At 50.3% G+C, this 26722-nt stretch overlaps 2 protein-coding genes across 7 annotated transcripts in view; both read right to left on the reverse strand.

Annotated features, from left to right (window-relative positions):
• Positions 1-7303, reverse strand: part of CCDC97 (coiled-coil domain containing 97) — a 14748-nt gene extending 7445 nt beyond the window's left edge. For both annotated transcript variants that reach the window (XM_011983346.1, XM_011983336.1), the window contains exons 1-2: positions 6805-7303; positions 820-1275 (exon numbers count right to left, since the gene is read on the reverse strand). In XM_011983346.1, the coding sequence (XP_011838736.1) occupies positions 820-1275; positions 6805-7012 (664 nt within the window). In that variant the 5' untranslated portion in view covers positions 7013-7303. The remainder of the gene's footprint in view (positions 1-819; positions 1276-6804) is intronic.
• Positions 7304-9529: 2226 nt separating this feature from the next.
• Positions 9530-26722, reverse strand: part of HNRNPUL1 (heterogeneous nuclear ribonucleoprotein U-like 1) — a 46509-nt gene continuing 29316 nt past the window's right edge. For 4 of the 5 annotated variants that reach the window (XM_011983309.1, XM_011983292.1, XM_011983315.1 and 1 more), the window contains 8 exons: positions 25371-25637; positions 23424-23546; positions 23198-23326; positions 16162-16330; positions 14585-14869; positions 13280-13569; positions 11338-11529; positions 9530-10757 (listed from right to left, as the gene is read on the reverse strand). In XM_011983309.1, coding sequence (XP_011838699.1) covers positions 10641-10757; positions 11338-11529; positions 13280-13569; positions 14585-14869; positions 16162-16330; positions 23198-23326; positions 23424-23546; positions 25371-25637 — 1572 coding nt within the window. In that variant the 3' untranslated portion in view covers positions 9530-10640. Of the gene's footprint in view, positions 10758-11337; positions 11560-13279; positions 13570-14584; positions 14870-16161; positions 16331-23197; positions 23327-23423; positions 23547-25370; positions 25638-26722 lie in introns of all 5 variants that reach the window. The other variant, XM_011983302.1, reaches the window with a different exon arrangement.

The raw sequence follows: 26722 nt of genomic DNA on the forward strand, positions 1-26722 counted from the left end.
GGTCTCGATCTCCTGACCTCGTGATCCACCCGTCTCGGCCTCCCAAAGTGCTGGGATTACAGGCTTGAGCCACCGCGCCCGGCCGGTAATTTTTGTATTTTTTGTAGAGACAGCATTTCGCCATGTTGCCCAGGCTGGTCTTGAACTCATGAGCTCAAGTAATCTGCCCGCCTTGGCCTCCCAAAGTGCTGGGATTACAGGCATAAGCCACCGTGCCCAGCCTCTCACTCTCTTTATGAACCTCTCTATAATTTGTGCCTTCTCCCTAATGACAACTTAACTCACTCTCTGCTTCATTCACTCCCATCTTTTAACTTTGGTTCTGGTGTTGTGGTCACAAGGATGCTTTAATCATGCCATGGTCAAAAAGCTATCTTTTTGTTCCGTTCATGGCTTTCACAGTGTGTCTTGTTCAGAAGGCTTCTGTGTCCCCAAGGTCATGCACATACTCCTTTTGGTTTCCCCTGATGCCTTTGTATATGGTACGAGGTAGGGATCTCATGTTTTGTTCCTTAGGTATGACCAATTATCACAGCACTGTATACTGTGTCCTCAGCCTACCAATCTGAAATGCCGCTTCTGTCATCCACTAAATTCTGATCTACTCTCATTGTCTGTCCTATTCTCTTCCCTGGACCCCTATCTCTCTACCTTACTTTACATTTCTGCTTCAGTCTCTTCCTGTGTCCCTGTCTCTGTCTCAAAACTTCTCTCTCAAGACCCCTGCCTCTGCTTTTGTATTCTTTTCTCTAATTCCCTCTGCCTCAGTCTCCCCTCCCTCCCCATCTGTACCCACTCTCGCCCATCTGGCCCCCACACCTTGGATCAGCTCTCGCAGGGCAGCATAGCGCCGGTTACGCAGGCGGGTACGCAGGGTGCGGGGCCGGGCAGTGCCCTGCCGGGCCACCTCAGCACAGTAGAAGTCGGCACGGTGGTCGCCACGCACGTGGCCAAAGCAGGCCAGGTGCTCCTCACGGAGGCCTGTGCGGAAGCGCTCCAGGAACACCAGTGGCTTCTCATGGTACAGCTGGGCCAGGATGGCCACTTTCTCACGCTCTGTCAGATCAGGTTCACCCTGCTGCTGGCTGCAAACAGGAAGGCGGCTGGCGGCTACAGCGTGCAGCATGGCACTCACCGCTGCATTTTCAGCACCGGAGGTGTCACTGTCCAGGGCCACTGGTGTTGCCTCAGCTGCTTCCACTTTGTCCTGGGGTTTAGATGGGACTGGTGTCCGGCTCAGCTCACCCCAGTGCCCAGGTCCAGGCTCTGTGCAACCTGAGGAAAGGAGAGATTTGTTAGTTCAGAGGTAGGAGTGTGGGAAGGGACTGGGGGCTTAGTCACTCACTCAGCTCACATTTACTGGGCACTGACTATATTCTGGGCACTGTTCTGGGCACTAGAGAAACCACAGTGAGCAAAAGTTGACATTTTAGTAGGGGACACAAACAATTAGCAACATAATTACCGAAAGCATAATGTGTTAGGTGTTTCCGGGAGTTATGCGGAAAAATAAAGAGGGAAGGAGGTGGAGGAGGCTGCAATTTTATTTTCCAGACAGGGTCTTGCTCTGTCACCCAGGCTGGAGTGTAGGGTGCAATCACGACTCACTGTAACCACCACCTCCCAGGTTCAAGCAATTCTCTGCCTCAGCCTCCCAAGCAGCTGGGATTACAGGTGCCTGCCATCATGCCTGGCTAATTTTTATATTTTTAGTAGAGACGGGGTTTCACCATCTTGGCTGTGCCAGTCTCGAACTCCTGACTTTGTGATCCACCCGCCTTGGCCTCCTAAAGTGCTGGGATTACAGGCGTGAGCCACTGCACCCAGCCTACACCCTGCCAATCTTTAAATTAAAAAAAAAAAAAAGTTTCAGTAGAGACAGGGTCTCACTAGGTTGCCCAGGATGGTCTCAATCTCTTAAGCTCAGGCGATCCTCCCACCTCGACCTTCCAAAGTGCTGGAATTACAGGCGTGCACCACTGGACCCGGCCTAAGTTTAATTTTTTTTGGTAGAGACAGGGTCTTGCTGTGTTGCCCAGGCTGGTCTTGAACTCCGGGCCTCAAGTGATCCTCCTGCCTCAGCCTTCCAAAGTGCCGAGATTACAGTGTAAACCACCATGCCTGGCCAAGGCTGCAATTTTAAATGAAAGGCTCAGAGAAGGCTTTGCCAAAAAAAAAACAAAAAACCTGACATTTGATTAGAGACCTCAGGTGGTGAGGGATTACGCCATGAGATCTCCTGAAAAAGAGAATTCCAGGCAGAGAGAACAATTACTGCAAAGGCCCTGAGGCCTGACTTATTGATCCACTCAATTCTTTTTTTTTTTTTTTTTTTTTTTTTTTGAGACGGAGTCTCGCGCTGTCGCCCAGGCTGGAGTGCAGTGGCCGGATCTCAGCTCACTGCAAGCTCCGCCTCCCGGGTTCACGCCATTCTCCGGCCTCAGCCTCCCGAGTAGCTGGGACTACAGGCGCTGCCACCTCGCCCGGCTATTTTTTGTATTTCTTAATAGAGACGGGGTTTCACCGTGTTAGCCAGGATGGTCTCGATCTCCTGACCTCGTGATCCACCCATCTCGGCCTCCCAAAGTGCTGGGATTACAGGCTTGAGCCACCGCGCCCGGCCCCACTCAATTCTTTAAATCATTAATTCACTCTCTCACGTATTCATGCATTCACCCAACCACTCTTTAGTAACTCTAAATCTTAGGCCGGGCGCGGTGGCTCACGCCTGTAATCCCAGCACTTTGGGAGGCTGTGGCAGCTGGATCACCTGAGGTCAGGAGTTCGAGACCAGCCTGACCAACTTGCACAAACCGCGTCTCTACTAAGAATACAAAATTAGCCGGGCGTGGTGGCACATGTCTGTAATCCCAGCTACTCAGGAGGCTGAGGCAGGAGAATAGCTTGAACCCGGGAGGCAGAGGTTGCAGTGAGTCAAGATTGCGCCATTGCACTCCAGCCTGGGCAACAAGAGCAAAACTCTGTCTAATAAAACAAAGCCAAACAAACAAACAAAAAACTGTAAATCTCTGAGAGACCCTAAGTCAGGCAATGCTGAGGATCCATAGGATGAATCCAGTCTGACTCCTGCCCTCAGGGAGCACCCAGTCTGATATGGGAGATAGTCAGGATCAACGATAATACAGGCAAAGAAAACAGGAAAGGTGGCTGGGTACTGTGGCTCACGCCTGTAACCCAGCACTTTGGGAGGCCGAGGTGGGCAGATCACTTGAGGCCACAAATTCGAGACCAGCCTGGCCAACGTGGTGAAACCCTGTCTCTACTAAAAATACAAAAATCAGCTGGGCATGGTGGCGGGCGTCTGCAATCCCTGCTACTCAGGAGGCAGAGGTACAAGAAACGCTTGAACCCAGGAGGTAGAGGTTGCAGTGAGCCGAGATCAGCCATTGCACTCCAGCCTGGGTGACAGAGTTAAGACTCTGTCTCAAAAAAAATGGAAGGAAAACAGGAAAGCGGAGCGCTGGGCAAACCTTAGTGAGAGCTGTTTCCCAAGAGTGGAGGGAGCAAGCCTGTGGCAAGCAGGAAATACGTGAAGACAGAATATAGAGACAACTCCTTTAGGCAGCGTGGCTGGGTTGGGAAGGAGAGAAGTCACGGGTGATGTTACATGTGTAGTGTGTATCAGGGAGGATTTAAATCACTGATGCAGCTGAAGACTGAGCTGGACAAGGGCAGGGGCTGTGGAGGAAGGAACAGGATCATGAGTGAGCGAACTGGAAAGATGTCAGGAGGCTGAGTGGAGGAGCCACGGGGCTGACGTGCTGGGAGGTAAGGGAGGCATCCAGGGGAATGGTCCGACTGCTGCCACACGGGCCTCCAGACTCCTCAGAAGAGAAATGCTGGGCTGGAGACAGAGCTGTGGGTGTCATCAGAGTCAAGACAAGAACCAAAGCCAAGAGAAATGAGAGGTAGGGATGGGAGAGTGGAAGAGGGATAAAAGGGTCCAGGAAAAAGCACTGCACGGATGCGTGGAGGACATGCCTCTGAAGCTAAAAACTGGCTGTGCTAAAGATAGCTACATCTTAATCCCTGGAGCCCATTACTGTTATCTTAAAAAAAAAAGAGGCCAGTTGCAATGGCTCACCCCTGTAATCCCAGCACTTTGGGAGACCGAGGTGGGCAGATCACTTGAGGTCAGGAGCTCAAGACCAGCCTGGCCAACATGGCATGGCGCTCTACCAAAAACACAAAAAAATTAGCCAGGTGGGGTGGCGCACGCCTGTAGTCCCAGGTACTCAGGAGGCTGAGGTAGGAGAATTGCTTGAACTCCAGAGGCAGAGGTTACAGTGAGCCGAGATCATGTACTCCAGCCTGGGCAACAGAGCAAGACTCCGTCTTAAAAAAAAAAGAAGGCGATGTCAAAAGGGGAAGCAGAGATTGGAGTGATGTAGCCAAAACCCACGGAATTCCAGAAGCCACCACTGGCTGGAAGAGGCAAGAAATGGGTTTTCTCCCAGAGCCTGTGGGGGAGCACGACCCTGCAGACACCTGGATTTCAGTTTAGCAACACTGACTTCAGTCTTCTGGCCTTGAGAACTATGAGAGAATAAAGTTCTGTTGTTTGAAGCCATGCAGTTTGTGGTACTTTGTTACAGCACCCCTGGGAAACAAAGTCAGGCTGAGAAGGAGCAGCCCGAGAGACAGGCAGGAAATCAGGCACTGTGGTGTTGCAGAAATCAAAGGAAAACATGCAAGAAGGATGGAAGGGTCAACAGCATTTAATTCTAGTCCAGTCTAGTAAGAAAAAAACCTGAATGGGCCGGGTGTGGTGGCTCACACCTGTAATCCCAGCACTTTGGGAGGCTGAGGCAGCAGGATCTCTTGAGGTCAGAAGTTCGAGACCAGCCTGGCCAACACGGTGAAACCCCATCTCTACTAAAAATACAAAAAATTAGCTAGGCATGGTGGCAGGCGCCTGTGATCCCAGCTACTTGGGAGGCTGAGGCACAGGAATCACTTGAACCTGGAAGGCGGAGGTTACAGGGAGCTGAGATCATGCCACTGCACTCCAGCCTGGGCAACAGAGTGAGACTCTCTCCAAAAAAAAAAAAAACCAACCTGAATGAGGTGACTGGATTGAACAACATGGAGGAAGTCAGTGAGGACCCTAATCAGAGCAGTTTCTTAGGAGAAAAGTCAGACAGTCATGCGCAGGAGAAGAGGAAATGGAGACCAAGTGTACATGACTCTCTGAAGGAGAGAGATGGGGCCAAGAAACAGATTTTTTCTTTTTCTTTTTTTGAAACAGGGTCTTGCGCTGTTGCCCAGACTGCAGTGCGATAGTGCAAACAAAGCTCACTGCAGCTTCGACCTCCTGGGCTCAAGTGATCCTCCTGCCTCAGCCTCCTGCGTAGCTGGGACCACAGGAATGCACCACCAAACCTGGCTAATTTTTTTTTTTTTTTTTGAGACAGAGTTTTGCTCTGTTGTTACCCAGGCTGGAGTACAGTGGTGCGATCTCTGCTTACTGCAACCTCTGCCTCCTCGGTTCAAGTGATTCCGGTTGGTGCCTCAGCCTCCTGAGTAGCTGGGATTACAGGCACACACCACGACGCCTGGCTAATTTTTGTGTTTTTAGTAGAGATGGGGTTGCGATATGTTGGCTAGGCTGGTCTCCAACTCCTGACCTGAGGTGATTTTCCTGCCTCGGCCTTCCAAAGTACTGCGATTACAGGTGTGAGCCACCGGGCCTGGCCTTAATTTTTAAATTTTTTTGCAGAGATGGGGTCTGGCTATGCTGCCAGTGCTGGTCTCAAACTCCTGGGCTCAAGTCTCTGTTGCAGAGGTTGGAGTGCAGTGGTGTAATAATCTCAGCTCACTGCAATCTCAAAGGGTTCGAGTGACACTCCCCACCTTAGTCTCTGGAGTAGCTTGTCCTAGCTACTCCCTAGCCACCAGACCTGGCTAATTTTTAAATGTTTGTAGAGATCAGGTTTCTCTCTGTTGCCCAGGCTGATCTCAAACTCCTGGGCTCAAGCAACCCTTCTGCCTTGGCCTCCCAAAGTGCTGAGACTACAAGTGGGAGCCACTGCACCCGGCCTTAAGACTTTTTTTTTAGGTTAAATTTTTTATCTTTAGAAAATTTCAAACGCACACAAACGTAGAAAGTACAACGACACCTCTCCCCCTACCTCCATATACCGATCATCTCCATCTGGTTTCCACAATAACCAATTCTTGGCCAGTGGTGGTTGAGCCACCCTTCCAACCACACCTCACCCGACATCGGATTACTTTGAAGGTTGTGGGGAAGCACAGAAATTGACTAAGGACTTTGAAAGGAGCCTGGCTGGATTTCGGGCTTTGGGGGAAAGGCGAGTTACAAAGAAATGAGGGAATCGTTAGATTGGGATAAGTTAAGTTTGCATGAGGCAGGTAGAAGTTTAGCCTGGAAAAGTCGGAGGATTCGTCTAGAGCGAGGGAAGGCTCAGCGTGGTATAGGGAAGGAGGTAATTTGAGAAGGGCTGGTCTGAGGCAGTGCGGAAATTAGGCCGGGATAGAGAGGTTTCTGTTAACTCACTGCCTGGTAAGGAAACGAGTTAGTCAGGGACATGGAAAGGATTGGTCTGGAACTGGGAAGAGGTTAATTTAGGGAGGAAGGAATGGAGGTCAGCCCCCGACAAGGGAGGGGATAATCCGGGCAAAGTGGTGAAGAGGACCGGTAAGGCTGAGGGGGGCGGGCGTCCTCCTAAAGCGAGTCCTCCTTCGTGTTCCTGGGGGAATCATTTCCTAGAGACACCGCAGCCGCACCCACCCGCCGCCTCCGCGTGACCAAGATCTCACCCTTATCGGGTTCCTTCGCCGCCGCCGCAGTCGCCACGGCCTCCATCCTGATTCTCTCGGACTTGTCAACCGCCGGGCGGGCCCCGCACACCAACTTCCGGCCCACGCACGCAAGAGACACTTTCGCCTGAGAATGTTCCGGCTCCGGGTGCGCCGCTGCGCCCAGGCACCAAAGTTCCGGGCCTAAGGCAGACGTTGCATTGCTCATGCGTGTCTCTCTCGGGCTCCGCCCTCCGCAGCCAGGAAGGAAAGGGGCTCCCCGGTGAGTGAGAGGCCCTTGACTTTGCTATCAGTCAGTAGGAACCAGAATCGTTGTTCGTTTGTTCACTGATGTGACTCCAGCTCCCAGCGTGCTTAATTTTGGGATGGATGGTTAAAGGACTGCCCCCGGAGCCTGGAGCTGACATTCTCTGAGGGTTCGTGCTCTGGTTTAGACCCCCGCCTACCCTTTTCCTTTCTTCACCCCTTCAGGAATTCAGGAATATTTACTAAGCCTTGACTCTTTTTTTTTTTTTTTTTTTTTGAGACAGGGTCTCGCTCTGTCGCCCAGACGAGTGCAGTGGCGCCATCACAGTTCACTGTAATCTCACATTTTTGTGCTCAAGTGATCCTCCTGCCTCAGCCTTTGGAGTAGTTGGGGACTACAGGCGCGCACCACCGCGCCTGGCTAATTTTTAAATTATTTTGCAGAGTCAGGGTCCCACTTCGTTGACCAGGCTGGTCTGCAACTCCTGGCCTCAAGCAGTCCTCCCGCTTCAGCCTCTCAAAGTGCTGGGATTACATACGTGAGCCACCAGCCTGGCTTACTTCCATCATCATACCCTGTCTCTGGCTGGCATGAGATGGGTGATGAGATAGAACTTGCCATTTTGTGTTCCCAGGACCTGGAGGAAATCCGCAGGTGTGAAACAAGACAACTGTGGTCCTTATTTCCCTGTGGGATGGGTGGGGCTCTATTTAGGTGTTACCAGCATAGTAGACAGACATGTCACCAATAACCACTCAGTGGCCAGGGCTTTGATGGATCCAGAGGGCTGAGGGAGCTGCCCACCCCAGGCTGGAGGGTCAAGGAAGGCTTCTTTCTGGGAGGGGACCCTCAAGCTAAGACCTGAAGAACGAGTAGGAGCTGGGTAAGAGGAAGGTAAGGAAGAGTCTTGAGGAGGATGGCAGGTACAGACAGTTCTGGTTGCTACAAGCACTTCAGTACCGTCAGGGCGTAGGAAACGAGCTCTAACTTGAAAGCCATGATTGGGCTGTGGAGGTTTTCAGAACCTCATGAATTTTTATGCAATTCCATGTGCCTCTGTATTCTCCAATGCAGTGGTTCATGGCATCATTTGTGGGTTCCAAAAAGGATTTATGGCTCCTCAGAACTAAATAACCACTGATTTGATGTTCAAAGGGGGAGCAGAAGAAGATGGAGCCAGCGAGGTTACCAGGTGCTAGGCCATGCAGGACCTCCATGAGCCATAGTAAGTGGCTTGACTTCTATATTCTGAAGGGAGTGGACAAGGGGATCAAGGGACTGGAGATGAGATGTGTGTGAGGGCGACTGTGGCTGTGAACAGAGGAAGAGCTTCCTCATTTGCATTCCCTTAAGGTCTGGCGATGTGGAAGAAAGCCAAGGAGGTCCCTATTTACCACCCCAGATACCTAGGCACGGTGCCTAGGCATTACCAGGAGAGACCAGCAGAGGGCGCTGTAGCCCAGCACATGGACATGCAGGGAAAGGCTTCCCAGACGAAAGGCCCTAGCCTCTCCCCGCCACCTCCTCTCTGGGGCACTCTAGGGTCCTTTTAGCCACCAACCTTGGTTCCTTCTCTCGTTCTGATGCCCTACCCGAGATTCTGAGACTAGTCAGCTTCCCTCCCTTGTTTTTGTTGCCCATCTCCCCTTCACAAGGCTCTGAGCTCCCACCAGGGAAGATTGGGGCTGAATTGGCTTCTCCTGTGGCCCAGCATTGTCTCCCACAAGGAGCCAGGAACACAGCATGTACTGAGGGAATGAAGACGTAAGGTTGCTAAGGAAGGAGGACGATGGGCCATAGGGATGCAATCTGGAGTCTTTTACCCTGGCTCACTCCTCCAGGAAGCCCTCCCTGCACACCAGCCCAGGCTCTCCCAGCTGACCACTTCGTGCTGGCAGGTCTTTGTTCTCTCTGGAGTGGGAGCTCTGTGAGAAGAGGGTCCAGGACTGCCGTGGCCATACTGTGTCCCCAGCACTGTCCAGGGCAGCTGAAGAACACAGCAGGTGGCTCACACACACTGGCTGAAACATGAAGCTCCTGGAATCCTCATGAGCCCCAACCACAGAACAGGCAGTAACTGTCCTCCGTGCTGCACACAGGCCAGGTCTGAGGCAGGTGGTCTGTGGATGCCCAGTGATGATCCTGAACAAACCAGCCCTGGTCTCTGCCCCATCAGTCCCACCCATCCCTCCACCTACAGGCCTGTTCCACGTCCTTTACTCAAAAACTCCTGGAGGGATTTTAGACCGTGAGAAGTAGAGTACCAGAGAAGCACTTTAAAAATGAACCAGATGATTGTAAACCAGGGACCCTTGTTTAAGTGTGCATTTTTGGCACCAAAATCAGGGCCAAGCATATGAATCCCTCAGTAAGTTGGTTTAATGAATGAGTAAATAATTTCCCTTTAAAAGGCCCCCACCCCAATTAACGGCCAACTGCAGTTAACACTTCAGGGTTTTAACCCTGCTTCCTTCCTGCTAGGAGGTGCCATGTCATTTATTCAAAGAAAACAAAACGAAACCAAACAAAACAGGGCAAACACATTTCTTAATAAGTGCAGTTTGTTAAAATCATGTTAAAACATATGAGTCAAGGGGAAGTAAAAATAAAGGGTATCACTGTAGGAAAAGCTTTTGGGTCTGGCACCTGGGAGACCACTGGAGAGGAGGCAGTGGGAGAAACTTCAAGTTCTGAAGGGAAGGAGCCCCCCAACCTCCCTCCTTCCCTCTCACCCACTGAATCCCACCAGAAACTACTAAGACGCCCGGAATAAAAGGTTTCAAGTTCAATAGTCACACTCTCTCCAAATACAAAAAGCAGTTACAATTCAACTGAACACAGAAGCTTGTGTGCAAAGTTATGGGGAACTGGGGCATCGTATAAAAAGTCGGGTTAAAGATGATTCTGTGGTTTGGTTTTGTTGTGTTTTGTTTTGTGGCTCTTCCTCAGTCACCTGAACTCAGGAAAGAAATGCTTATCTTGATGAAATATCAACAGCCGACCCACAGTAAAAACAGACAAATTCTAAAAATTAAAAAAAAGCGCATAATTACCAAAAAAATATGTCACTGCTTCCTCCCTCCCCATTTTGCTTTTTAAACTTTTTTTTTTTTTTTAAAGTTTTGATTTTTTTTTTTAATCCTGAAAAGTAGACAGTAAAACAGCTCCTGGGAGAATTTACAACCAACTGCATGAGGGTCTGGGAAGCTGAGGGGTTGGAGCAGGGTTGGGAGAGTGAACAGGAAGGGATTCTCCCCTCAGTCACTGTAGCCTCACTGTATGACCAAGGGAGGCGGGGATTATTTAGTCAAAAAGGAAGAAGGTAGGAAGAACAGGAAGTGGAAGGTTGGGGAGGTGGGGACAAACAGAAAATAAAAGGTCATTGTTGCCTGTTTGAATCCAGAGAAAAATGCCTGGCCCTATGGAGGCAAAGGAAGCCCCTCGGAGGGGAGGCAGTGGGCTGGAGGGAGGCAGCCCTGGGATGACCCCATCCCCAGCACCACGGGATCTGGCGGGGGCAGATGGGGCAGAGGCAGGCGCTGGTGGAGGAAGCCGGCAGGGGCCTCTGGGAGCCTCTGGGTCACACTGGCTACTGTGTGCTTGTGCCACCCTGTGTGTTCCCGGAGTAGCTCCCATAGTCGTAGTTCCCGTAGTATGGCGGCCACTGGCCCTGGTTCTGATAGTACTGGTTCCACTGCTGGGCATACTGGGGAAAGAAACCAAGAACACCAAGTTGTCCTGCATCTAACCCACATTTAGCCTCCCCACCAGCCCACTCTCCTCTAGGGCAGAGACAGGTGCAGTGACAACAGTTGAACACGGGTCCCCTGGCAGAGAAATCAAGGCACCTCGGGAAGACCTGATGCCACACAGGTAGGCAGTTAGGGACTGAAGCCCAGGTCTCAGCTTATCAACCCAGTGCCTTTTGGGTATAGCTAGATATCATAGTCAAAAGATTTAGTAACAGGTATGGGGGCCTGGGCACCAACCTGCAGCAGGATTTGGAGCCCCCTGGCTATGGTGCTCAAAGAGGACTCTGAGGCCACTGCTACTTAGGCCAGCCCTTCCCCTTTGCTCGCTGGACTGTGGAGGGGGCTAGGATACCAATTACCTAGCAACCAGTGCAGAAGTGTTGACCAAATGGAATGGCTGCACCAAATGAATGCCAGGCCAAGGCCAGCAGGCAGTCTTTTTAGGGATAACCAGGCACTTGAGTCTGGGAATACACACCCAGGAGGGGCCCATGGAAGTCTCTCCATCCAGCTGGCCCCCGGTCTGGCACCTACCTGCTGATACTGGTTATAGCTGGGCTGAGGGTAGGTCTGTGCGGTGGGGGGTGGCGGTGGGGTATAGGGAGCTGGGTTGTAACCGCCGTAGCTCCCATAGTTGTAGGCAGGTGGTGGTGGAGGTGGAGGCGGTGGGGCTGTGTAGCCCTGGCTGTAACCTCCCTGGTTGTAGGGTGGCTGGCTGTAACTCGGCTGGAAAGTGGAGGGAAAAAAGCCAAAGCTCTGTGAAATAGAGGAAATCTGCAGATGTGAAATGCTGGGATGGAAAAAGGGCCTTTGTAAGTGGTTGGCCCACAGGGGCCCTTCCCTTGCCTGGTGGACATTGTTTGTGGGCTGAGAAGGAGGAGAGTCAGCTCCATGCCACAGCAGGGCAGGATGAAGGGCAAGCCCCAGGGCTGTGACCTGGACTCTAACCCCAGCTCTGAGACCCCCAGGGAGCAAGGTACACGGCACTTCTTGAAATCCCAGTTTTCTTTTTTATAAAATGAGAATCACAATAGAACAAGAACAACCCCTTCAGCTTGCCCTGAGTATCCAATAAGCTTGTGTGTATAAACCACTGGGCACTCAACAGGTGGCGGTAGTTGTTACTGGAAGATCTGCTGAGAAATAGTAATGGCAATTTACTAAGTGCTTCCCAAGTACAGGTTGGATCATTAAGTCGTTTGATCTCCATATAGAATCTGGGGGTAGATCCCACTAGCCCCATTTTAAAGAGAAAGAAACTGAGGCTCAAGATGATGAAATTTCTGGGCCAAGGTCACACAGCAAAAAGGACCTGACCCCAGGTTTGCCTAGTCCCAAAGCTAGAGTGCCACCCATTCCTCACAACAAACCTTGGAAGTGAGTTTTTTTTTTTTTTTGAGACGGAGTCTCGCTCTGTTGCCCAGGCTGCAGTGCAGTGGCCGGATCTCAGCTCACTGCAAGCTCCGCCTCCCGGGTTCACGCCATTCTCCTGCCTCAGCCTCCCAAGTAGCTGGGACTACAGGCGCCCGCCACCTCGCCCGGCTAGTTTTTTTTATTTGTATTTTTTAGTAGAGACGGGGTTTCGCCGTGTTAGCCAGGATGGTCTCGATCTCCTGACCTCGTGATCCGCCCGTCTCGGCCTCCCAAAGTGCTGGGATTACAGGCATGAGCCACCGCGCCCGGCCGGAAGTGAGTTTTACTAACACCTTTATGAGGAAAACGAGGCCCAGAGACGGGAAGCTATATGTCTAAGCTCACAGAAACAGGATGTTGTGAGGCTGGGGTTTGGATCTGTGCCCACCCAACTCTCGTTCTAGGAAATATTCTAGTTAGAATATTCTAGTTAGACTGGGCCTGGGAACCATCCATTGGTCTCCGGGCAGCTGATTCCAGGCCTGGCATGAGGAAAGTGCTCAGGAAATGGCTGTGAAATAACTGAAGACCTCTCTGGTTTACAGGAGGCTGTGCATACCAGAGCCAGGGCACTGGCTTTCCAAGAACGGGAACTGAGCCTGGAGCTGCTCAGGACTGAAGCTCTCTGTGCAGAGGGCAAGTCCTCAGCAACCTTAGAGCCCTGGTTATTATGTCCAAAAGACAAAGAGGTCAGCCAGCCTGGGCAAGGGTGACTCCAGTCAAGTGCTTTCTTGGGGATTCAGTGAGGTTACTGACACAGCCAAGAATAATGTACTTGCTGGAGGGATCAGTGCTTATAACCCATCCCCTTGAGGGTGGTGGGAGAAGAACAGGTTCTGGGAAGGTCTCCATTTACTCCTGGGTTTGGAGGGGATCTGGGAATGTGTAGCGTCCGTCTGAGTCAAGATCACGGCCAGGGAGAAAGAAGGGCAGGCTAGAGGTAAGACTGAAGACCAGTAGCTGGGGCATGTGTTGATTTCCCCAGATCCGCCTCCACTTAACTTGCTCAGGTTCAAGAGCACACATGCGATTCCTACATACAAACATACACCCGTTCTCTCACCTGTGGAGGGCTGTAGCTGCTGACGGTGGGGGTGCTGGTATTGGCGCTTGAGCCAGGGATGTTGCTGTTCTTGTTGTAGGTGCTGGCCCCTGGGGGGTTCCGAGCAGGGCTGTAGCTGGGTGGTGGTGGTGGCTGCTGGGGTGGTGGCTGTGGTGGCGGAGGCTGCTGTGGTGGCGGTTGTTGCTGGGGAGCCCGGTTGTAGCTGCCTCTGTTGTTGGAGTTGTTGTTATCCCGGTTGTTGTTACCCCAGCGGTTCTGGCTATAGCCACCACCTCCGCTGCGGTTGAAACCTGCATTGGAGAAATCCAGATGAAAGGCGCCATCATTCCCAAATTGCAACCCCAGGGAACTGGGCTGTCTTGGTGACTACTATGAGCTGGCATGGCCAGGCGCAGAGCCAAGAACTCAAGGTGAACAAACAAAGCATGTCCTCTGGGATTCTCTAGACCCCCGGGCATACTCCCGTCCCAGCCCTTAAGACAGGTTTGTCTCATCCACTGGACTGCGAGAATGGTGAGGCAGAGACCAGGGCAGTCTTGGATTTCTGTATCCCAGCATCTCAATAGCTGTTGAATATGCAGGAAGGAGATGCTCAAGGAGAGGAAGCTGGCAGGGCGCAGTGGCTCAGGCCTGTAATCCCAGCACTCTGGGAGGCTGAGACGGGTGGATCACCTGAGGTCAGGAGCTCAAGACCAGCCTGACCAACACGGAGAAACTCCATCTCTACTAAAAATACAAAAGTAGCCGGGCATGGCGGTGCTTGTCGATAATCCCAGTTACTCGGGAGGCTGAGGTGGGAGAATTGCTTGAACCCGGGAAGCAGAGGTTGCACTGAGCCGAGATCACGCCATTGCACTCCAGCCTGGGCAACAAGAGCAAAACTCCGTCTCAAAAAAAAGAAAAAAAGAGAGGAAGCTAAGCACTGGGGACATCCATGAACGAGTCACATCTAGTCCTTTTCAGACTTGGCCAAAGATGTAGCCCCCATTTCTAATAGATTTTGATCTAGACCCTATTTCCAAGGAGCTCATGGTCAGATGGGGGAAGGTTCACAAAAATGACAGCAACGTGACAGAATGTGCACTGTGATATGCAAATGGGCAAAGGGCTTCGTAAGCAATGTCCGGGGAGTGGGACAGTGGGAGCGTTTCTGAGGTCTCCGTGTCTGACTTGTTTCAGTTTTCTACCAGAGTTTAACTCACAGCTGGAGCTCAGAAAACTTCAGTTGCTGATTCAATAAGCAGTCGAAGCCCAGCCCCAACCTGGGAACAGAAAGTGGAGAGTGCTGTGTGTGAGATGTCTCACCTCCTCGGTAGTTGCCTCCTCCACCGCTGCCTCCCCCTCGGTTCTGGAAGCCGCCACGGTTGCCTCCAGGGGGTCCTCGGTTGTCATAGCGCTGGAAGCCACCGCCACCCCCGCGGCCCCGGAAGCCACCACCACCTCGGTTGTCAAAGCGCTTTTCAGGGGGTGGCCCAGCCTTGCGGCCTTCCTCGTTGTACTGCCTCACGAGCTTGTCTGCTTCCTCCCGCTGCAGCTCAATGAATAGAACCTCATCCAGGAAGTCCCCAACATCTGGCAACGTGAAGTTGGCTAGGAGGAAGGGAGCGCCCCAGAGGGAACAAGAAGAAGAGGTCAGTACCTTCTGAAGTCTGGTCCCCTCCACCCAGAAGAGTGGCCTTCCAGAAGGGAGAAGGTGAAGAAAACTGGAGTAGTGAATAAGAAAGAGGCAGACAGAAGGGCCGGTGCGGTGGCTCACGCCTGTAATCCCAGCACTTTGGGAGGCCGAGGCGGGTGGATCACCTGAGGTGAGGAGTTCGAGACCAGCCTGGCCAACAGGGCAAAACCCTGTCTCTACTAAACAAATACAAAAATTAGCCAGGCATGGTGGCGGGCACCTGTAGTCCCAGCTACTCGGGAGGCTGAGGCAGGAGAATTGGTTGAACTCCGGAGGCGGAGATTGCAGTGAGCCAAGATCGTACCACTACACTGCAGCCTAGGTGACAGGGCAAGACTCCATCTCCAAAAAAAAAAAAAAGAGAGAGAGAGAGAGAAAAGAGAGAGAGAAAGAGGTAGAAAAAGCCCCAACTCCTCAGCCTGCTGTCAGGGGCTAACAAAGACTCCTCCCTTTTCTGAAGAGGTGGCTAAGACCCACCTAGCCACAGTGCTCAGCTCCCTCAGGCCTCACCCCAGGGAATGGGTCAGATGGATGGCATCACCATCCCTATTTTTACTGAGAAACAAACTGAGGCTTGCCCACAGTCAGCCCATCTGGGGCCAGAGGCAGGGTGAGCACGCAGGACTTTCAGTTTTAGCTCGCATACATCCTTTCCCTCATGCTGCCCCAGTCCCATCCCACCTGAAAACCCCGACACAAGGCCGGGCGCGGTGGCTCAAGCCTGTAATCCCAGCACTTTGGGAGGCCGAGGTGGGCGGATCATGAGGTCAGGAGATCGAGACCATCCTGGCTAACATGGTGAAACCCCGTCCCATCAATACAAAAAATTAGCCGGGCGAGGTGGCAGGAGCCTGTAGTCCCAGCTACTTGGGAGACTGAGGCAGGAGAATGGCGTGAACCCAGGAGGTGGAGGTTGCAGTGAGCCGAGATCGCGCCACTGCACTCCAGTCTGGGCGACAGAGCAAGACTCCGTCTCAAAAAAAAAAAAACCAAACCAAACCAAACAAAACAAAACCCCCACACAAGAGAAATGGGTAGCTTTTCCATTCACAGCTGTGGTAGACAAGGAAGGGACAAAGTAGAAGCAAAGAAAGAATAAGATCAAAAAAGAAATCATTAGGGAGCCAGGGAAGGGCAAACTGAGTAAAGAGCTGCTTCTCTCCAGGACCCTGCAGTGATGTTCCTCTGGGAAGCACTCATTTCCTACCTTTCATTTCTAAGACCGCATGATCTGGGACATCCTTCCCTTCCTCGTCGGTTCGCTTTATTGTTCGGTCTTTCAGGTCCTCGTCAGTAGGACAAATCACAATGGCTTTGCGCTGGAAGCCTTCAAATGGTCTCATTTTTCGTCTCTGGGCTGACCCATAAACATTTGTCTAAGGTAAGGTAACAGAAGAGGCAAGAGATGGTACATTAAGAGTTGGTTTTTTCCTCTGAGGGGTATTATGTAGGCCAGGGACTGAGAAAAGGATATTAGTGCTCCTTGTAAGCAGAGAAACTCAGGAAACAGCTCTTCTTTACTTTGACGATTCCTGAGTCACCCTCAGCAAATGAATTGACTTAGGTAAGTGGCAGGAGACAGGCACAGGGCAAAGGACTCCTAATGGTTGGGACTTTGCTTTTTAATCCTATTTGTTCTTGGTACTGGGCCTTACAATTTCTTTCCCCTATTCTAAAAGTTAATACATACTCTTGGTAAAAAATTCACAGTATAAGGCATAAAGTTTAGAGGAAAAACCCCTGCATTCCCTTAGTGCCAGCCCTACTTCCCAGACAGAATGAAGAATGAGTTTCTTCTGTGCGCTTTTAGAAGTATCTATGTGATTTCTTACACAAAAAGAATTGTATTATGCACATCCTCCTAAGGCTCTTTTTCATGTAACATGAAACTTTCTCTAAAGTTTTTCTGTGCAGTATTCTTTTTTAATGGCTGTATAATACCTATAGATTAGCTATGCTGCTAATTAACCAGCTCCTTTGGACAGTTTTGTAGTTTGTTCTCATTAACATTGGTACTTTTATTCCCTCAGTCCTTCTCTGAAACATCAGCCTCACCCACAAGCTTCTAACCAGCAAGCTCGACAGGTCAGGAGTCTCTGCTTCTCACAAGTGCAGTTTTGCTCCTAATGTTTCCTTCTCTTCCTCTAAGTGATGGCAGGTGTGTCCTGGGCTGGTGCTGGCAGAGCAGTGCTCTAGCACATATGCGGTTGAGAGCAGTAACAACATCAGCTTCCATTTACTGAATACCTCCCTCATGTTGGGCCCTTTGGGAATGGGGTCTACCTCTGTTGGACTCAGGGTTCCATAGACTCAGCCTGTATACTTGAATCATGTGGACACTACTTAAAAAGTGAGCAGCCCAAACTTCATTTGAGACTTCCTGAGCCTGAACCTCTAGAAGTGAGACCCAGGCACCTATACAGGTACCCTCCCTATGGAAACTCGGGAACTCAGCAGAAACGGAGTAAGGAGTTTTTAACTGCATTTAGACAATTTTTTAGTGGCTCTAACAGACACCCAAGAAAGAAGCTACAGATGGGGGAAACAGTCTGTAAAGGGGCACGTACAAATGAACAACAAAAGAAATGTATTCTGAAGATACGGCCTAGTTGGGTGCAAAGAGTCTAGGGTCAAGTCCTGGTGTGGCTACTAACGCACCTTGGCCAGTCCTTATGGTTGCCTCATCTGTAATACGGTGTTGAAAAGCCTCCCTTCCTGGGCTGGCAAGAACTGAGTAAGAGAATGTCCATAAAGCAACTGACAAAGTGCAAGAAACTACCCAAGTAGGGGGACACAGGTGGCCTCCAGGGCGGGAGACACCTTGATGGGGAGGAAGGCAGTGCACTGGGATGGCCCAGCCTCAGCCTCTGTAAAATCAAGCTCTGAAAAGGGAAAACGGCATGGATGTCTTATGGTTGCTGTGAAGACTGAATGAGTCCATGTGAGTAAAAGCCCTCATCTAAGCCCAGGCCCTGGCTCACAGCCAACACTCCACAACTGTGAGCTGCCACTGATGTGGTCATCACTGGGTAGATATTTATACTGTCATGTTGACTTGAAGCAACTCAGACCAAAGAAAAGGTTACGCTTATAGTGATCTCCCAAGCAGAAAGACAGGGACAGTGAGACAGGGTGGAAAGAACACAGGCTTTGGGGAAGACACTTGGGCTTGAAATCCCCGCTGTGCCCTTTACTATTTCTGAGACTCCAGACAAGGCCTCAAGTAGCCTGAGTCTCAAATTTCCTCGTCTGAAAGACAAGGATCATCACCCTCGTCCTGGCTCTGGAGAGGATTTGCAGATGTAAAAATCTCTGGCAAGTGCCAAGGGAGGTGGGCAGTGAAACAAGTCAACACCCAGAGTGGATCTGAAAATAAGGCCTATAGGACTGACTATCCAGGAGAGGCTTCTCAGTGGAAAGTACCAAGGAAAATTGAAGCTTGAGGAAAAAACAAGGTTACAAGAGATCCTCTTCTAAGACATAGGAACAGGGTGCTAGATGTGGATTAGCCAGGGGCCAGGGACTCCAGCACAGATCTGTTGGAAGTTCTGGGCCATGGGTGCAGCTGCTTAAACTAACCAGATCCTCTGGCCCTGAACCATGCGCCAGGAAAAAATGTTCTTCCCTGTCCCCCAGGCAAAGTGTCCCTACCCCCATGAAGGAGGCTGTGGGCAGTCATGTGGGTGACAGGCACACACATACTTGTTCCTGGGGTCTTGGACACTGGCCCACAAAGAGCCCTTGGGCCACAAATGGTTTGAAAAGGAACATCATGTTACAGAGGAAAAGTTAAGTCCCCCTTCCCCGCTACTCTTCTTTGACTCCATTCCTAAAAGCAAAGCAGAACGTGGCATCTGGTCACAGGAAGAAAGAGTTTGGCTTCCTCAGCTAAATATCATTTTCTTCTGACACAAAAGCCCACAATAGGTAGGTGCCAGGGTGAATATGACCCCAGACCATTCTGCCTTTTTTTTTGTTTTGTTTTGTTTTGTTTTGCTCCTAAGTGATCCTACTTTGATTCCTCTGAACTGCCAGGGCATGGAGTGACACGTCCTGAGGTCTTCCATGTGGTACAACCGCCCTGTCAATGCACTGATGAGACAGAGAAGAGAAGCAATTCTGCCAAGACGGCTAGTCCCTGCAGCTTCATGGGATGGGAGGAATGGAGGTGGAGCAGATTGGACTCATAAATAGCTGGCCTTTGTCCTTGGAAGTGGGCAGACTCTGAGAGATGGCTTCTCAGGCACTTCGGAATTGAGGTGCTGAGAATCCTCAGCAATGATTTTTAAGACTGCGCCTCCCTCCACTTACTCCTTGGCTTGGGGAAGGGAAGAAGAGTATCTAAACCACACCAGCAGAAATGCAAATACTTGGCTTTCCTGGAGGAAAGGGAATTAGCTGCTGGTGGCTGTTGCCACAGCAAACACAGTGAGGTCACAGCCCCTGGACCAGCCCAGCACTTCTGTGGTCGCTGGGGGCTGCTGGCGGCTGTTGCTATGAGACCAGCACAACAGCTAGGTCAGCTTTTCCAGTTGCTTTCGTTCCCTCTGCCTAGCTCCTGCTTCTCCCAGTCCCACCCTGCTTGAAGATGTTGATTCTGAGAGAAAATGTGGCTGGCTGTGTTCCCTGGCCCCTGTGACATAGACTAAGGGACAACAGTTAGGTTTCTCAGAGAAACTATATGGGGAGTTTTGGTGTGTAACAGTCTGAGGGAGAGAGGAGGGAACACAGCAGGTACGAGTGATGACGTAACAGCCCAGGCTCTCTCAAGCCCCACTGTCCCTGTCTACTCTCACTTGTCACAGCTCACCAGGGTCATACTGGCAGCAGGAGAAACCTAGCTAGATCTGAGGAGCAAAGTGAAGGCCATGATGAGTAAAGATTTGCTTTGGACTCAGAGTGAGGTGAATTCCAGTCAAAAGAACCACATTTACAGGAAGAGAACTGGCTAGAGTATGAAGAATAGAATGGGCTTCAGGCTCTAGGGATGGTTGGTCAGGGGTGAAGGAAAGAAACATCCCTTTTCCAAGGCCTGCAAATAAGACGCAGGTTACTGTGGGATACTGTTCTAGCCCTGGGTTTCTGTTTCAGGCAAAAGTGTGGCACCTGCTGACCAGGATGCAAATGAGGACTAGAATGACATGTTCTGACTGTGATGTCAACCCATCCGGCCCTGATTCTAGCTGATGCCTGGCCTGGCTCTGGGCTGCTAGAGCCCTCTAATGGAACTCCTAGGCAACAGTGCCCTACTCTGGGGTGGGTTTGGGCAACATGGCCCTGCGGAGGCTCCCCAGAAGCCTCCAGAAGGGCAACTTGTTTGCCTCACAGCAGGCCAGTCAGTTCCTGTTCTGTACTCCATTTTGAGGCCCTCTGGGACAAGGCCAGAAAGCATCTCATTCCAGAGGCTTCCCACCTCCAACAGAGGACCCCAAAGAGCCACCTGAAGTAATGTGGCCTTCCCCCTTTCTCTCTCCTCTGCAGCCTTTTACTAGCCAGGCAAATTTATCCATATTCCTCCGGATGAAAACCTAACCATGACTCCCCACTCTTCTCAGAACAAAGCCCCAACTCTTTTAATCATCCTCTGTGCCCTGACCCAGACATTCCACCTCCAGAAAGCTTCCCCAAATTCCCACCATGGCCCCAACCATTCTAGACTATGGCTGTTTGGGAAGTCAGCAGGGCTGTGATCTATCAGCATACTGAGTGTGTGACTTAGCAGTCCTACAGTCCTCTGTAGAGGCCTCAGTTTCCTCTCTGGTCCACCTCTTTTTTCTCCTCTGATGTTCCACAGCTGTGATGCCCACATGACCTGAAGAGGCTACTCAGGTTATCATAGAATGTAGGTCAAAGCCCCCATATACCTGAGAGTTTGTGCCCAATAACATACATCCCAGGGTAGGCGTTAGAGTCCTGGCCAGACAAACGCAGAATCCTGGCTTACACGGGGCCCACCTGGTTTCTGTGGACAACCTCTCCTTCCCTCTCACGGATGAGCATTTCTGAGGCCAACCTACATAACATGAGGCCGGAAGAGCCAAATGTGGGGAGGTCTGACCACTCAGGAAAAACTAGTGGAGGCAAAAGATGGTTCTGGGCTGAGATCCAGGAACTGCAGGGACTTTGCCTGTAGTATGGGTTTCCCCTTTGGAAATTCCACCTAGCCCAGGAGACAGCTATGCATCATCAACTTACCTGTCACTGCCAAAGCTAGTGGAATGAAAGTGCCAGGATTGGCCAGGGGCCTGCTCTGAACCTTCTATACACAAACACACAACTTCCCTCTCCCTCTTTCTCATACCCAGAGTTTTCTGGAACCCACTTTTCGGGTTTAAGCCAAAACAGGTGAAACCACTGGCTTTATACTCCCTCCCTCAGCCTGAGTAGCCTATGGCTTCAGGCCCCGAGTCAATCCTCCAATCTGTGGTTAACCAGAGAACTCTCCTCCCCAGCCTTCAGAGTTTAGGTTCTCTGTCTCACTGTTGGCCCAGATCACTTGGCCTGACCCACATGTCCCTTAAGCAGGAGGCTGGTAGCCCCAAAGACCACAGGCATACCCGGTACAGCCCTAGACCCTGTCCCTGAACAAGCCGGCAGCAGCCAAGAAGGCTGACAGTAGGTCTTCAGGGTGCAAAGCTGTCATGGGCCTGGCTTCCAGAGAAAACCCACTTCAGCATCCTGGACAGAGATGTTAGACGATCCACTCTAGACTATAATCATTCTACCCTGGGCCACGTATTTGAAATGGGTTTCATAGCTGATTTAACCAGCAAACCAAGAAAAAGACAGGCAGGAATACTGGCTGGGGTATCCAAAAGAGGTATGTATCCTCAGAGTATTAAAATGGTATTACTGCTCTCCCTTTCACGACAATGAGTCCAAATGGGGTCAATTCAGACTAAAATTCTAAAATGCCCTGACAAGGAGGATCAGGCAAAGTGAGGCCAAGGGTTTAAAAGACAAATCTTCAAAGCGGAGAGAACACTGATTGTATACAATACTGATGGGGCCGAGCTGGGGGGATAACCATGGATGGCTTTTAGACTATCCTGGGCTCAATTGTTTTGTGCAGGATCCTCATTCCTATGTGAAGGCAACTTGGTCCCTGGTGATTTCCTTCTAACAAGCCAACTACAATTCTGACAAAGCCAAACACTGTCACCACCTCCACTCTTATCAGGAGCCCTTTAAACTTATGGTCACCAAGCACCCAGGCCTACACGTATGGAAGGCACTTCAGGAAGGCTACAAGGGCAGGATATGACTTAGTTTACATATTTACTCACTCATAGGTTCTTAAGAAAGCACAAATGCAAGGCTAAAGGGAACAGAGGCTCATTCACAGATCCCCAAATACAGAAAATAAGGAAACACCCTTTGTTACTTGTGAAAGCCTTCAGACAAATGTTAAGTATGACGTTGCATAGGAAATAACCATGTCGAACTCATTACTCTGAGACAGGAATCTCTAATGAGTTTTGGGCCACTCATCCTTTTGAGAATGCTGAAAGATAGGGACAAAAACATTGTCTAAGGATTTTTTTTTTCTTCTTTTTTGTAAAAAGGATACACCTGCACCTGCGTACAATATTTATGTTCAATTGCAAAGCTTCCAAGGTCCCTGATGTTAAGAACTCCACCATTAACTGAAATGTAGGTAGAAAATATGACTTAGGTATGTACCTGCCAGTCATGCATATTTGTGAAGAGAATATGATGGAAGCAATAATAGCATTTACCTTACAGCACTGCTGTTGGCATGAAAGCTACTCTACCTATTCTGTAGAGTATTTAACAATAATCACCAGCTACTAAGTGCCAGGTCCTGTGTTAGGTGTGCAGAGGCTATTGAGATCCCTGTTTTATAAACCAAGAGATGGAGATTCAGAGGATAAAGTCAGCTGCCCAAAGGCACAGAGCTAGGGAGTAGCCGAGCTGGGATTTAAGCCCCAGTCTGTCAGGCTCGGAAATCCATACTCCTTCCATTTTGCTAAACAGTATTTACCTGATGTTCTTTGGGGCTGCTGATGAGTCTGAGTAGTAAGTAGGCCTAGATCATGATCCCAGTCTGGGCTCAGCTGTGTGCAGGACCATGTCATCATGTATGACAAGGTCTGACCCCCCGACTAGCACAGCAGTCCATCATCATTATGGGGAAAAAAGAAAGGGACCCGAGGGAGATTCCCAGGCATGCAAGGGGTCCCCTCCCTTTTCCTGAGGACACAATGGTTATCATTAAGTACCTGATCTAGGATATAGTTGCGTTTCTTGCGGGCAGCAATCTGGATGAGGCGGTTGAGGCACTGGGTGGCCTGCTGGATCAGGACGTCCCAGCGGCCAGCATAGTTCCGCTGCCGGCGTAGGCCCATCACCTGCAGGCAGGAATTGGTGAGGGGTGAGTGGTTTCAGTTGCACGGCAGCACTTAGTAGGTGGGAGGTAAGTAAGGAGAGTCCAGTGGCTGTCCTTACCCGCATCTTATCCATGATGGCATTGGTACCCAGGATGTTGTACTTCTTGGAAGGGTTGGAGGCTGCGTGTTTGATGGCCCATGTGGTCTTGCCAGCAGCAGGCAGGCCCACCATCATCAGAATCTACAAGATCAAGACAGAGAAGGTGTTGCGGCGTGGTGGTGTGGCACCACTCACCTTGTTGGTGACTGTTTTGAGTGTGACTCTGGACCTCTGAGCTGTGGCTGCCTCTGCAAAGTGGAAGCAATAATAGCATCTACCTCACAGTACTGGTTTTGGGATTCGAAAAGATCAGGCTTGTGAGACTCTGAGCACAGTGCCTGGGACAGGGTGAGCATCAAGTCAAATGCTGGCCAGGCACGGTGGCTCACGCCTCTAATCCCAGGACTTTGGGGAAAAACAAAAACAAAAACAAAAAACCAAGTGCTGTCATCATTAACATTTATAGGATTTTGTTTTTTTGAGACAGGGTCTCACTCTACTGCCCAGGCTGGCGTGTAATGGCCCAATCACAGCTCACTGCAGCCTTGAACTCCCAGGCTCAAGCAATCTTTCTACATCAGCCTCCAGAGTAGCTAGAACTACAGGCACAAACCATCACACCCAGCTAATCTTTTTCTCTCTTTTTTTTTGGTAGAAATGAGGGTCTCCCTATATTGCCCAGACTGGTCTCAAACTCCTATACTCAAGGGATCCTCCTCCCTCCTTGGCCTCCCAAAGTGCTGGAATTATAGGCGTTTGCCACCAAACCCAGCTCATTTACAGGATTATGTGACCCCTCCCCGCCAACAGCCCAGGGCTGCATACTGGGACTGGCCCCATGGAGTGGGTAGAAGTGGTACAACTTTCTTGAAGTATGAAATAGGAACAGAGCTGCACACACAAGGACATGAATTGCATCTAATCAGTACATTTAGAATTTGGTAAACGCAGATGCATCTTAAATGCCCGACTAGAGGGGAACGGTGAGTAGTTTGTAAGGCCATTAAGAAAGACGTTCATTTCCTTGAAGGATCTTTAAAGAAGAAAAAAAGAATGATGTTCAAAGAGGGGTTTTCATGTGATGGGATAAAGCTCACAAAATAATGTGAAGTGAAAAGGGCAGGGCATCATAATGCTTATACCATGAAATCTCAATGATAAATGTTTGTGAGCATAAAACAGGCACTTAGCACATTAGAAAGAACGGATGACCTCCAAAACTCTGCAAGTAAACTTATTTGTAGATGATGGCATTATGAAAATTTAAATTTTTTTACTTCTTAATTTTCTAGAACAAGCATAAATAACTTACACATACAAGAAAAATATTGTTTTAAGAAAAAAGACACTAGTATAGCTCTTGGAATCAAATCATCCCAAAGGCCATTTATCTCTTATGATAGCTCTGGGTGAGAGGTGGAACTTACTCAACCTCCTTCAAGAACACTCGGTGGGCCAGGCTCAGTGGCTAAAAAAGTTAGCCGGGCATGGTGGCATGTACCTGTGGTCCCAGCTACTCGGGAAGCTGAGGTGGGAGGATCACTTGAGCCTGGGAGGTCAAGGCTGCAGTAAGCCGTGATCGCACCACTGCACTCCAGCCTGGGTGACAAGAGCAAGACCCTGTCTCTAAAGAAAAAAAAAGAACACTTGGTGGCACAGTGCACTCCCCAAGAAGCGCCTAGTGTCCTTTTCTGCTGTAAGAAAACCTTCCTTTTCCCATATTCTGGCCTCGCTTAAGAAGAAGAAGGATCTTTCTGAGATTTAGGTAGCCTCTCTGACTTCAACTTAGATCACACCAACAACCCTCACCTCACACTCAGAGCAGTTTTTCAGCTCTGAGTCCAACCCTAAGGAGCTGGACAAAGCAGCCTCTTGCCCCAAGGCTACTCATGCAGCAAGTCTGTGTGTGTGTGTCTCCTCTGTCTTGGAGCAAGGTGGCCACCAATACATTCTGGCCCCACTCACCTCACATTCTGCTTTGCTCTTTGGTCCAACGGTGCCCCGGATCCGCTCACTAAGGGGAAGATGCTGGATGAAGGTAAACCCCGGGAGGACAGAACAGTAGGGCTCTGCCCTCTGTCCAAAGTTGAACTCCACTGCGCAATTCTTCACCAGGACATGAGGATAGAGGGCCTGACCCCCCAAGGCTTCTTTCTGGATTCGGAAGGCAATGCCCATCCACTTTCCATTCTTGGTAAAGGACAGTTCCACGTCATTTCCACATTCAAAGTCCTAGCAGAAAAAGCCAAAGGAATATGATTGCCAACTCTTGCCGTAGGCACTGGGAGTCACACGTGGGAGACAGTAGATGCAGGGAGTAGAATATGGAGAGCTTTCCAGATTGAAGTGTATCCTTCCCCAACATACAGGTAAGCTGGGCAGCATCAGTGAACATCTCAGAGAATGTCCAGCCCAAAGTCCTCCTTGCCTAAGACCCCACAGTTGGTGGATATGAAGCGAGTAAACAAGAGTTTTTTTTTTTTGAGACAGGGTCTCACCCTGTCCCCCAGGCTGAGTGCAGTGGCATAGCTAGCTAGGGCTCACTGCAACCTCAAACTTCCAGGTTCAAGCAATCCTCCCACCTCAGCCTCCTGAGTAGCTGGGACTACAGGCATGTTCCACAACACCTGGCTAATTTTTAAGCTTTTTGTAGAGACAGGGTCTTGTTATGTTGCCCAAGCTGGTCTTGAAATCCTGGACTCAAGTGATCTTCCCACCCTGGCCTACGAAACTGTTGGAATTATAGGCTTGAGCCACTGTACCCATCCTAAAGCAGGTAATTTTAAGAAGCTCTGGCCGGGCATGGTGGCCCAAGCCTGTAATCCCAGCACTTTGGGAGGCCGAAACGGGTGAATCACGAGGTCAGGAGATTGAGACTATCCTGGCTAACACGGTGAAACCCCGTCTCTACTAAAAAATACAAAAAACTAGCCAGGTGAGGTGGTGGGCTCCTGTAGTCCCAGATACTCGGGAGGCTGATGCAGGAGAATGGCGTAAACCCCAGGAGGTGGAGCTTGCAGTGAGCTGAGATCCAACCACTGCACTCCAGCCTGGGCGACACAGTGAGACTCCATCTCAAAAAAAAAAAGAAGCTCTAAGTATTTGAGTCTTGTGCCTAGACTGAGACGAAGACGAAGGAAAAGGTGATCCAGTCCTGTCCTGAAAACTGATGAAGAGCCAGGTGCAGTGGCTCACGCCTATAATCCCATCACTTTGGGAGGCCAAGGCAGGAGGATCACTTGAAGCCAGGAGTTCAAGTACAGCCTGGGTAACAGAGAGACCCCATCTCTACAAAAACAAACAAAAGAAACCCAAAA

The sequence above is a fragment of the Mandrillus leucophaeus genome, unplaced genomic scaffold (assembly GCF_000951045.1).
Source record: "Mandrillus leucophaeus isolate KB7577 unplaced genomic scaffold, Mleu.le_1.0 Scaffold106, whole genome shotgun sequence".
Classification (NCBI taxonomy): Eukaryota; Metazoa; Chordata; class Mammalia; order Primates; family Cercopithecidae; genus Mandrillus; species Mandrillus leucophaeus.